Genomic DNA, 12,470 nt, shown 5'->3' with positions numbered 1-12,470 from the left:
TAATGCCTTGGCACCTGGCATTCAACTGGCTTCGAACCGTGGCTTTATGTTATTGACTGTTGCCTTTGAACTTAATTCTTTGCATCTTGGTTTCCTCTTTTTAAACCAGAATGAAAATTGTAACTCTTCACAGTTTTGTGAGGCTCACACATGATAACCACTTACACAGAACAACAACAGAAACTTAGACTAGTTCCTGACACAAGTAAATACTTAGGAAATATTTGGCATTGAGATGTGGAAGACAAACCTTTTTTTCTTTTCCTGGAAGTAGGGTTCTTAATATTCAAAACGCTGATGAAAATGACTCACTGTCCACCCAAAGAAACTGGAAAGTGTGCTTGTGCCCCACAGGTGGGTAGCTGTAGCTGCGTGTCTTTAACTTACTGGAGCACTGCTGGTCACCAGCTGCCTGGTAGGCACTGTGGCCTTTAGCAAAGGGGCCTTATTCCTTCAGTCAGCCTTTCATTCATTTATTCCACAAATGCTTGCTGAAAGCTAATGGAAATGCCAGGTGATTCTCAGTCTTTTTTTTTTTTTTGGCTTGCGTTTTCTGTGTTCATTTGCGTAGTTTACTCCCCTGTGTGACTTCTCTTCTTGAAATGCAGTGGTTTTTCAGTTGGCAGGCAAGGTGTGGCAGTGAGGAGAGTACAGGTGGGGGTGGAATGAGCTTCCTGTCAGAATTTCAAAGGGGCCACCTACAGGCTGAAGCTTTCTTGCGTGTCCTGGAGGGCGACCTGTGAGGAGCAGACTTATCACTGGAAGAAGTGGAGACAGGCGGCTGGAGGATGCTGAGCCCAAGTTGTACCTGAGTTGAAATACTGTAGCCATTTTTCATTTGCTGCCCACTGCCCTCCACTAACAGCTCTGTGAGGTGTAAGTGTGCCCATTTCAAGAAGGGCAAACTGAGGCTTGGAGACCTCAGATATTTCCCAAGTTACAGAACGAGACAATGGAAGACTGAGGCTGGAACCCTGACCCCTCATCAGGTTTGGTTGTCTGGTTGGTCCCCCGACCTCCTTGAGCTGTTATCGTGTGTTTGGAAGAGGAAGAACAGGAGGAAGGAGATGATGAGTGTTGTGATGCTTGTTGCCGTGCTGGTGCCATTGTGTGTGAGGCAGAGAGAGGGACCCAAGGAAAGACTCAGGACGGATTCTGAATTAATAACCACTAATGAAAAGTCTAGCCAGGTGAAGGGAGCTTCACACAAAAGATGAAGCAGAGATGCCTGGGCCAGCCTAACACTGTTCTTGTCCCCAGAGGAATCCTGAAGTAGGGAACTTGCTGGGAAAGAGGCTTGTGGATTTCTCCCTCCTTTGCTGTGGTGCAGACCCCCGAGAGGAGGGCCTCAGGAAGCTGGTGTGGAGAACATCTAACCTTTGGGAGCCTCCCCATGAATTCACTACCAATACCCCCCAATATGCTGTCTTGGGATGATGTGCACACTTTCTGGGCCAACCCCCTCCCGCAGAGGCCCATTTGTAGATAAAGCAGACCCAGGTCACACCGAAACCTTTCGAAACCTGCCAGGGAGACTTTTAAGTCACACTCCTGGGACAGAAAACCCACCAAGTCATCATTTGTCCTTTCCCCAGTAGCCAGAGCCTGAAAAGCCTGTCTTCTGGTGCCATCACCTTCCTCATTATTTAGGGTTGTGGTATGAATTTCCCAAAAAGGGATCAGGCATCACATCCAGACTTTTCCATAAAAACAGGGGCAATTTTTAAAACAAATACCTACCAATTTCCCTAATCTATGCAAATCTATTCATAAGGATTTTCTAAAACCACACTTCCCCCATGCACCCCAGACACAACAAAATCCCAGCTCCTTTTGATTTCCCAGTTTGTTTTTAAGCACTGGGTGAAGGGAGGAGGGGGCTTGCAGAGTCAAGGGGGAGCCTGTGCTCCCTGGGTGATGCAGGCGGCTTACTCAAAGCAGCCAGTCCCGCACTTGCAGTTGGGAGCAAAAAGCCAAGTGTGGGATGGTAACCACCTCCCGCAAAGCAGGCAGCCTCTCACCAGAGGGAAGTATCAGGTTGCTGTACTTCGGCTGTGGGTTGTCACTGTCTAATAATATGACCGTTTTGCCATCTCTCTGCAAATAAGGCAGAAGCTGCTACCTGATTGGTATAACATCTCCCTTACCCTCCTCATTGATTTTCTCGTTCTCCTCCTTTGCTTCATAAAAAGAGGGACCAGTGGCTGGTGCTGTGGACAGAGAAGCTTGATTTTTAGTATGAGACAGCCTCTATTTTGTTTCAGGAGAGGGAAGTTGGATTATCAATTCTTTTGTAAATGTGTATGGTGATATTTGCTCCGGTAAGTTTCTATCTCTCTTGATTTACAGCTGGTTGTGTGTGTGTTTGCATAGATTTAGACTGTACAGTCACTTATCTTTCCAAATATCATTTTTTGACATCTTTAATGATAACGTCTTTTTTTCTCTTACTATGCTTGCTTGTATTCATCTGTTTAAACCAAAGAGCTGTGCTGTGTGGTAGTCTGATGCTTATCTTGGTTGTTCAAGAATGTGTTGGGTGTCTTTGAACATAGTAAGGAAACTATTAAAGCCAACTTATATCTGGCTTCATAAAAATGTAATGTCATTCTGCCTCCCACCAGGAGTGTTTAATGTCTTAAGTATATTCACTGTGCCATAACCTGCCTGCATACCGTTTTAATTAAAGTTTCCTCCTTAGTGTCAGAGCAAGAATTTCTTAAACTCCATAATAGCTGATAAATATTGTGTGCTGTGCCAAAAGGGCTATGCTGACTTCATGAGGTCTTAAACCAGAGTAGGCTGGATGAGTTTTCTCTTAAGATCAGGTACGTGCACCTTGAAAAGAACTGAATTTATGGAACGTGTTCAGATCATTACTCCAGAATTCTGTGAAAAGATCTAATGGTTGAGTGGCTGTTGCTCCTCTTCCGTCTTTCTTTGAGCTGTGTACTTGTGCCACCATCTGTCAGATGCCCAGCCCGGCTCTCCTGTTTCTATGTCTGATGCTGATCAAGAGAGAAGTTGCTGTTATTAAATTCATACCAGTGCAAATCCATGACCTGCTCACCACTGCTGGTTATGGTTTTTACAAGGCATTACCTGGTTAACTGCTTAACTGCTTTTTTTTTTTTTTCTTTTTTCCAGAAAGTGTTAAAGGATCTGAATTCTTTGTTGTTAATTCAGAAGTCTGAGAGAAAGTCTATTAATATAATTATCCTAGACAGAGATGATAAGATGATTAAGTAATTGCTCTAATGGAAACAAACTGAGGCTTTCATCTTCTCTTTTTGTTACACAGACAACAAATCTGCATTGTCTTTTGTTCATGGTGAAATGGATTAGAGAATACATTTATAATGAAAGTTAAAGCATCATTGAATAAGAAGCAAAAGGGGTAGTTCTATTTTTCAGAGATTTTGAAAGTAAAGTTGGGAACGTCATGTGTGAATAGACCTCTTAGGCATAGAATCTTTTCCATAAGAGCCATGATTCAGATCCTGAGGTTGTCTAGGAGCAGCTCATGGAAATAGTGTCTAGGAATCTGGAAATGTGGTCCTCACATCTTCTTTTGAACATTCAGCCCCTCACACACTCTTTGTAAGCTGGAATGAAACTACTCATTCTGACAAACAGATTTTTAAATTTTGGTTAATCATGTTCAGCCTCAAAATCCTCCAATAATTTTTTTTTTAAAAAGCTATTATATATTTTTTAAAAATCCTCCAAACCCATATGAACTTACATTGCCTCTTATTGATCAAATAGGCATGTTCCTAGTGTCAACAGTATTAGATGGCATAAATCCTCATGGGAACCAAGTGTTCCCTAGCTGATAATTTGTTGAAAAAAGAAAGCTTTAATCCTTGGGCTGTTGGCATTTAGTACTAAGTAAACTCAACAGCACTGAACATCTGTCCTCATCTTCCCAACACCCACTCCCCCAATGGATCCCTTAATATTTTTGTCATCTTTCTCTTTACGTGGCTGTCCTAACAGGTTATGTACAAAATTGTTAGGTGTAAAAAGAGTTGATTGTCCTCTGAAGCTGTTCAGTAATAGAAATGAATGCAGATGTGAGGGGGTGGCACCCTGCAGGTGAAAGCATCTTGTCCTCTAGGTTACCAGTTGACAAAAGTGTTAGGGCTCCAAGCAGGCTCACATCCACTGACAGAGGAAGAGCAATGGGGCATCTGTGTCTTGAAGACATCAAGACCTTTTGTGTGACTGAGGATTAGCACGCCTGGTCTTAAAAGCATCCCTTTGGAGAAGTCCAGAATGCCATATCCCTCCAGTAATGTTGTAATCTCTTCCAAGGAATAGAAATTTGTGCCACATTGGGAATAACAACGGGAATTTTTATTTCACTATGAGACCATTTATTCTGTTTAGCAAGATAAAGAATGCATCCGTCATTTCCATTCGGTAAGTGCCTACTGTATACCTGGCACTGTGCTAAACACTGCATGGCTTGTTTCCTTGAATCTTCACAGCCATCCCAGGATGGAGATCGTATTACCTCCCCGTTTTACAGATAAGAAAACAGAGACAGAGGGCAAGTTTGAGGCATACACACAGTGATAATGATGAAACTCAGAGCCAGGCAGACTCATTCTGGAGTCAAGCTCTTCATCGTTCCCCTCAGTCAGAGTTTCACTTCATCAGTACAATCTACAGGCAGTCTGCAGTGATTTGCAGGGGCTTACAATAACACCCCATATTTTATTAGTGCTTTTCTCTCTTTTAAAACTGCATAGCCTCCTTCTCAGGCTGTGCTTTTGTGACTACAAGCAAATTATGTATTTGTAACTGGAGAATGTGTATTGTATTTCCACTCAACTACAAAGATGTGGATGTGATGAAAGGGAGCCAGCCTAGGGAGAGCTATATGCAGTAGTAGCTAAATTAAGGTAGCTTTTAAAATTGATCATAAGAAATCCATCTCTTTGCTTTTCAATCTTTCGAACATAGAGTCAAAATAAAGATGCAATGATAACATACATATCAATACTTCAAGGCATCTGTTTGTCACTGAGGGAAAATATAAAAAGCAGTTGCTGCTGAATTGATGTATTTGTGGAGGATTTGTAGAATTCTCACCTTTTTTTAATTCACCCTCAGCATTATTTTCTTGCACTTTGTGGTCAGCTGGAAAGCACGGAGGTGGCCCTTCAGGTAGAATATTGCAAAGCATCTATACCACCTGAGTAATTAAAAAATGAAAACAGCTGCCGATAAGCATGATGAGAAGCGTGACAAAGTTGAAATTCAGAGGTCCCAGATGCGTTCTTTTGCACCTGAGCACTGAACCCCCCCCCCCATTTGAAATTCATTTAATCCAATAAAATTCAAATGGATCTTTTGGGAGGAAAATGCAACTGACATAGAATCAATATGTTTGAGATTTCTCCCCCACTGGCAGTTTTCAGGCTAGAGGCAGGGCACACCTTTCATAAGGTGAACCTGTGAAATGCTGCATTTTTTCCCACAATGAGAGAGATTGTGATTGATGAAAATGTTGCTAGAAGAGAGAGAACTGAGCTTAGGACACTTTTGCTCTGTTTCACCCAAAACCAGAGGGATCTAAAAACACAAGCAAACAAATAAACAGAAACAACCCATCACAAACTGGGAGGATTAAAAGTCCAGTTTTGAAGTGTTGACACGATATTGACTTCTTGGTCAATATGGACTGCCGCATCTACTAGTGTTAGCTTTTGAGTTATTTCTAGTGAATTAAGAGTTCAGAGTAAAGTGCCCAATAAAATGTTTCCAGAATGACTGTTATTTTTGTCAGAGGCAAGGTTAGTAACTATCAATTCTCTATTACCTCTTTCCCTTGCTCTTGAAAAATAATAATTGTGTGGTTAATCAGGGTGTTGTATTATAGCCAGTGAGGAAAAAGAAATTTAAATCAACCTGTTGTTTCCAACAGCATTTATGGGTTTTAAATATATGAACAATCATCACATGAGCACTTTTAAAAACATAATGTTGTTTTCATCCACAGTGTTTATCAGATATAAGCTTACCCCTTCACACTAAACTTAGAGACAGTTTTATTAAGTGTTATCATATGTCAGTCTTCATCTACAAGATAGATGTTTCTTCCCAGAGGTGACCAAATCCAATATAAATCACATAGAGATTGTATTTCATCTTACCTACATTCCCTTCTGCCTTTTCTTTGGCCGTGGATGTGTGTACTTAATCATGTTGATCCTTAAGAGCTTAAAAACGATCTATTAAGTATGGAGGAAGCATCTGGTGTTAAGACATAATGTGTTGGATGAGGCTTGAATTTGTCATCAAACATTCTAAGCTAGTGTACAAACAGAGCTGGTGGTCCTGTTCCATACTTGTCTAAGAAAATGGAATCAGGGAGAATTTTGAGCCTGAAAGGAGCACATGAACTATTCTCTCTTTCAGAAGAAGCTCTTGGTCATTGGTGTGCCTTTAAATCTTTAAAAGACTAAGGTTGAATTGAAAATGGAAACACCTCAGTCTCTCTACTCTGCAGACTAATGGATCTGCATAATTAATTTATTTTACAGTGATCATTTTTTAACACAGATTCTAGCCAAAAGTCTTAATGGGAAATGGTTCCTGGGCAACTTCAAACACATTCTCCTATGGCTTCTGGAAAGCTTATTCCCAGCACAGGGCAGTCAGTTCACTAGGGAGCTCTGGGTTGGCCAATATAAGTGTGTAATCATGTCATTAGGGTTTTTGGGGGGGACTGGCAGGTTGGGGGTAAAAAGTTTCTATTGATAGTCACCATGTGACTTCCTCAGCCCTGCTTACAGAATGTTTAAATCCTCCCAAAGTACCACACATTGTCTCCATGTAGGCTTTCTGGCAAAGACATGACAAATATTTTAGGCTTGTTTTATTTCTGGTAAAACATGGCCTTAAGAACATTCATGCCCAATATAGATTATTATTGTGAGCACTGTTTAAGTCACCATGTTAACGGCCACATCTCAATGATGAACCTATATATCTTTATCTAGTTTTGGATAAGGGAGGAAAAGGGATATAATTTTTCAAAACCTATGACCTTCAATTTGCCTTCCTATGAAATTGAATGGTTGAGACCAAAAATATTTTTTTTAGTTGAGGGCAGATTTGAAGGAAGGCTTGGAGTGTGACTTCATCAGGCTATTCTTACATTCAGCCAATATTTAAGGATGCCTGCCACATGCCAGGAACCCTGCTAGGCATGGGAGATACAGTGATGAACAGATAGACAAAATATCTGCGCTCCTAGAACTAAATGCCTTCATTTTCCATTTTCTCATCTAAAACTAGTTTCTCTTTCATGGCCAGGATGTGTCTTTCTAAAAGCATAATTGAACTGTTCTGGGAAGACATTTGCAGGAAAGATGTGCTTTTGGTCCTATGTGTTCGGGCTCGGTGAAGGAATGACAGTGAATGCGTTTCTTTACTGATGTGACGACTGTCCAGCTGAAAGGGAGTGCTCTGAAGAGGGTGGTTGGGGAAGCATTATTTATAGCTCCCAGGTATCCTCAGATTTGATAGGCTATTCTTACTCTTACCTGACTTTGGAAGAGAAAAGAAAAGCTCTGACAGAAAAGAAAAGTAAAGAAGCTAGAGGAGTAGACAGAGAAGGTGCCTAGAGGATATAAGATTTTCACTGGCAGTATGAATTAGTTCTGTCTGGCATTATCAAGTTCTCTGTGGGTGTTCATTCGCATGTTCATTCATTCAGAAAACATGTATATATATATTGGGTGTCTACTTTATGCCAAGTACAGCTCTAGATGCTAGAACACAGGAATACATAGATACACTAGCTTCTAAAACTCATGCAGGATTTCTCAACTTTGACACTATTAACATTTTTGACCCAGATAATTCATTGATGTTGTATGTATGTATGGCTGTTGTATGTATTACAGGGTATTTAGCTATACCCCTTGCCTCTACGCACTAGATGTCAGTAGCCAGCTGCCCCCCAACACACCACCAAGTTTGTGAGAACCAAACATCTCCAGGCAATGCCAAGTGACTCTTAAAAGAAACTGAGTACTCACCACCAGTTTTGATGGAATCTTCCCTGAACATACCTACTTTTCACTGCATGGTTTACTCTAAGATTCTTAAGTGGTTTTCCCCAAATACTCTGTGCAACTTGTCTAACAAAGATAAGTAAGGCATCTCTAAGTCTTTGTTTTTACTACTATATTCCTTTTTCTGTATAACACTTTACCACCATGCTGACTTGCCTTACATTGTCTTATTGAATTTCAGAAATCACCAAAAGAGGAAATGGAAAATATCATAACCTTTTAATAGATGAACAAATGGACATTAAAGTCATTTTATGCCCAAATGCTTGCAACTGATAATGGACAGAACCTAGATTCACACTCAGATGTCCTGACTCAAAAATCTAGAGTTTTTCTACAAAATTATATTGATAAAATTTAGTGAGAAAATAAAGGTAGGTATGTCTAAAGCACACAGGTCCTCTTTGAGGTTGTTTGGGAAATAATGGCAGTGTAGCAGCAGATGGAGGTCCACAGGCTTACTTCTTACTATTTGTTAACTGGGTGGTTTTGCCCTCAGTGCACATAGTGAAGAGCAGCCTCCCTTCCTCATCCTCATCCTCAGTTGCCCAAGGAGCATGGAGTGATACATGGCAAAAGCCACAGGAAGCCTTAGAGATCAGTCTAGCAGAGTGGTTGGAGGACAGGTTTTGAAGTCAGATATACCTACTTTGCGGAGAAGGCAATGGCACCCCACTCCAGTACTCTTGCCTGGAAAATCCTATGGACAGAGGAGGCTGGTAGGCTGCAGTCCATGGGGTCGCTGAGGGTCAGACATGACTGAGCGAGTTCACTTTCACTTTTCACTTTCATGCATTGGAGAAGGAAATGGCAACCCACTGCAGTGTTCTTGCCTGGAGAATCCCAGGGACGGGGGAGCCTGTTGGGCTGCCGTCTCTGGGGTCGCACAGAGTCGGACACGACTAAAGTGACTTAGCAGCAGCAGTAGCAGCAGCATACCTACTTTATGAGTCAGCATCCCAGCAGGAAGAGATGACATCCTCAAACCATCTGACAGTGACAGTAAAATATTAAACCTTAATTTCTTTAAGTCAGAAAATTGAAGCCCTGCAAGGTGAGTTGCGTTTCTCCAGGCCCGATGGTGAATTCAGTGCAGAAAGGTGTTAACAGCAGAGCTCAGTTGTTCTTCCAGCCCAATGAGCTGAAGAATCATTTCAGATGCAGAAAGGCCAGTTTATGGACCTGGTACATATGAGAAATATATGTGTTCTGAGTTATTACCAAATGTCTGGATGCCTGAGATTGGACCCCAGTTTTTTTATTAATTAGGTATACCCAAGAATTTGGGGGGTTAGTTTAACTGTATTTCAGCCTCTTTAGAGGCTACAGGAAACATTGAGCTCCTGAATGGATCTAAAAAGCGTCATAGACATGGAGAGCACATCAAAGACAGGTAGTAGGTTGCAGTGGTGCTCTTCACATTTACTCATGAGCTTGGATCGATGTAGGGCTTTCACAGATGAGGGAACCTGGGCCCACATCCTTGCTCATCTGATGACTAACTGTTAAAAGATATCTGTCACTAGTGAGACCCTTGTCACTTTTGCCAAGATAAAAGGCATTCCAAGCATATTGCTGTAGTAAAATGCCAATCAGGAAAGTTGTCTTCTGCCTACATTGTCTTAAAGAATTGAACTTCGAAGGAGAGGAAGTATTATAGATCCAAATCTTGGCTCTGCCACTTACAAGTATGCTTGGTCTTAGACAATTCATTAGCCTTCCCGGAGCCTCAGTTCTCTTCATCTGTGAAATGGGAATAATAGGTCCCTTCTCCAGAGTTCTGGAGAGGATCGCTTTCATATATGCTGTGAGAAAACCCTTTTGAGACCACACAGACTAGACAATAGTATCATTGTTTCCTTCCCTCTCTAATCAAAGTCTGCTGTGCTGCCAGTTTTCACTCGGTGCCCTTGATGAGTGCAAGAGGTGAGGGGGGATGTTTTCCCCAGTCTACCAAGAAAATGACTGCAGTAATGGGATGGGTCTAAAGTAGCCTAGAAATGGTTTCCTGGGTAATTCCATCTCAAGGGGAGATTTATGTTCCTATTATAAATTGCAGAGACAGAGTATCTTCAGTGAAGAATAACCATAATAAAACCAAATGCAATATGGATAAAGCAATTCCCTATGATCAGCTCAGCTCAAAGAATTCTTTTGTATTTCCCTTTCTACTTCCTCGAAACCCTTTCCCTGCCATCTGTTCAGGCATAACCCATTCATTCTGAGAAGTTGGAAAAAGGGGGGTTCACACAACCTCTGACCTAGTAATTGTGTGGCCTTAACCCTCTCCTCCCTCCACATGATCCCAAAAGTCCCTTGGACAAACTGCCAGATCCCAGTTTTTTCCTCTGTGAAGATAAAAGTTCAGGAGAGCCTCTTGCTGCCTTCTCTGAGTTTCTCATTGGCCCCTGTTGTATGAAGTTCAAAGGCTTCTCATTTGTCGTATTTTATTTCATGAAAAAAAATGTTATTGGAGTATAGTTGCTTTACAATGTGTGTTAGTTTCTGCTGTATAGCAAAGTGATTCAGCTATACATATACATATATCCCCTTTTTTGGATTTCCTTCCCATTTAGGTCACCACAGAGCATTGATTTAAGTTCCCTAATCAATACACTATTGATTAGAGTGCTACTTACTAGGCTCTCATTCGTTATCTATTTTATACATAGTCTCATATTTTATTTACCTCAAAGCATCTCCAGACGTATTTTATCTGAAAACTCGGTTAACTCGTATTTTTTCCGGGAACATGCTCTGATATTTATAAATTCCTCACTCTCCAAGGAATTTGGAAGACACCCCCTCCAAACCTCCCCCAGACCAGGTTCCCAACGTGGTTGCCTTTTCTCTCTCCCACTGCTTCTCTGCTCTGAGAGAGTGTTTCTCATCCTTTCTCCTCCCTGCGGGTCTCTTCAAGAAGGAAAGAATGTTTTCTCTATCGTTCCCTCTTTCATTTGTTCATACACTCCTTCATTTATGTTTCTGTTGTATTTATTGAGCAGCAACTGTGTGCCAGGTGTGGTGTTAAGATGCAGGATACAGAGGCGACTAAAGCAGATGTCGTCCCTACTCTCCTAAGATTCGCTGTCTAATGGGGGAAGAGGTAATTTAAAAGCCCCTCAAAAGTGACTTAATTATAATTGTAGTAAGTGCTAAAAATAAAAGCTAAGCCATCTTGGGTGCTAATTATGTGACAGGCACGGCTCCAAGTGTTTCATGCATATTAATTCATTTAATCCTTATAATGACTCTTTAAGGAGGTTCAAAGAGGGAAGGATTAGAGCCCATAAAATCCTGAAGGGCATGGACTCCTTTCATAAGTCTAGGAATATCAGAATGAGGGTCACACAGCAGTATGCTAAGAGTTCACGTATCTGACAATTAGACAGCGCTTACTGTTTCCCAGGCATTGTGCTCTGGATCTCACACAGTCTAATCCTTCCCAGCAGCATCCTGAGGGATCATTGTTAGTGTTTTCAAGATAGGGTAAAGGAGATGTAGATGTAGCTACTTATTCAAGATCACACATTTTATAAGTGGTGATTCTGAAACTATAAGTTGGTGTTTTGGACCCCAACCTGGGCTCTTAAACACAGATAACCTGTGAAAGCCTGATTAGGACATTCCTCATTTGGTTCATATTCTAGAAAATACTCAACAATAGGGACAGAGTAAGAAATATAGTGATCCTTCTTGGAGTAAATTAGAGCTTGTGGGACCAGGAGTGTTGCATCCTTAAATATGTTTAAATCCTTGGGCATGTTTCAAGAGGGACAGCCAGCTGCTTCTGGAGCTTCCTATTCAAAGGATGGGATGGGGACAGCAAGCATTGGCATTGCCTAGGAGCTTGTTAGAAATGCAGAATCTCCAGTTGCACCTCATACTACTGAATATCACAATCCACATTTTGATGATGTCCACAGGGTTCACATGTACATTTACATGGTCGGCTCTAGAACAAGTCAAAAAACTGGGCTGCCAGCTCTGGTTGTGATGTGAACTGACCAGTTGTTTGATCTCCCCGATTTTCATTGTTCTGTGTCTTCAGTGGGGGACTTTAACCCTCCACATGAATGGAATCGAGGGTCACCCTATAGAAGAGCCTGGAGCTATTAGGAAGGAAGGTTCTCTAGAAGCTCTAAGTCTAAGCTCTAAGCTCTCTTATCTCCAGAATTGTTTTCTCTAGGCATGGACCACCTACATCAGAATTACCTGGGAAATTTATTTTAAATGATGCTTAGATTAAAGGTAGACTCCTCAAAGCAGCAATAAATGCCAAAATATGTGATGTAACACTGTCTTCAAACATCAAGAGAAAACAACTGTCTAATTAACACTGAGTATCTTTCCTAAGGTATTTATCCAGAACAAAGA

The 12,470-nt window shown here is 41.3% G+C and overlaps 1 protein-coding gene across 2 annotated transcripts in view; it reads left to right on the top strand.

Moving 5' to 3' along the window:
• SYNPR (synaptoporin) overlaps positions 1 to 12,470 on the top strand; it is a 309,053-nt gene that overhangs the window by 121,307 nt on the left and 175,276 nt on the right. The window contains exon 1 of one of the 2 annotated variants that reach the window (XM_010851535.1): positions 2,180 to 2,321. The exons of the other annotated variant lie outside the window; for it this stretch is intronic. Coding sequence (XP_010849837.1) covers positions 2,298 to 2,321 — 24 coding nt within the window. The 5' untranslated portion in view covers positions 2,180 to 2,297. Of the gene's footprint in view, positions 1 to 2,179; positions 2,322 to 12,470 lie in introns of those variants that run through there. 2 annotated transcript variants of the gene reach the window in all.

This window comes from Bison bison, unplaced genomic scaffold (genome assembly GCF_000754665.1).
Source record: "Bison bison bison isolate TAMUID 2011002044 unplaced genomic scaffold, Bison_UMD1.0 scf7180017864304, whole genome shotgun sequence".
Taxonomy (NCBI): domain Eukaryota; kingdom Metazoa; phylum Chordata; class Mammalia; order Artiodactyla; family Bovidae; genus Bison; species Bison bison.
The sequence above is the reverse complement of the archived record's forward strand: the minus strand, read 5'-3'. Positions and strand labels throughout refer to the sequence as shown.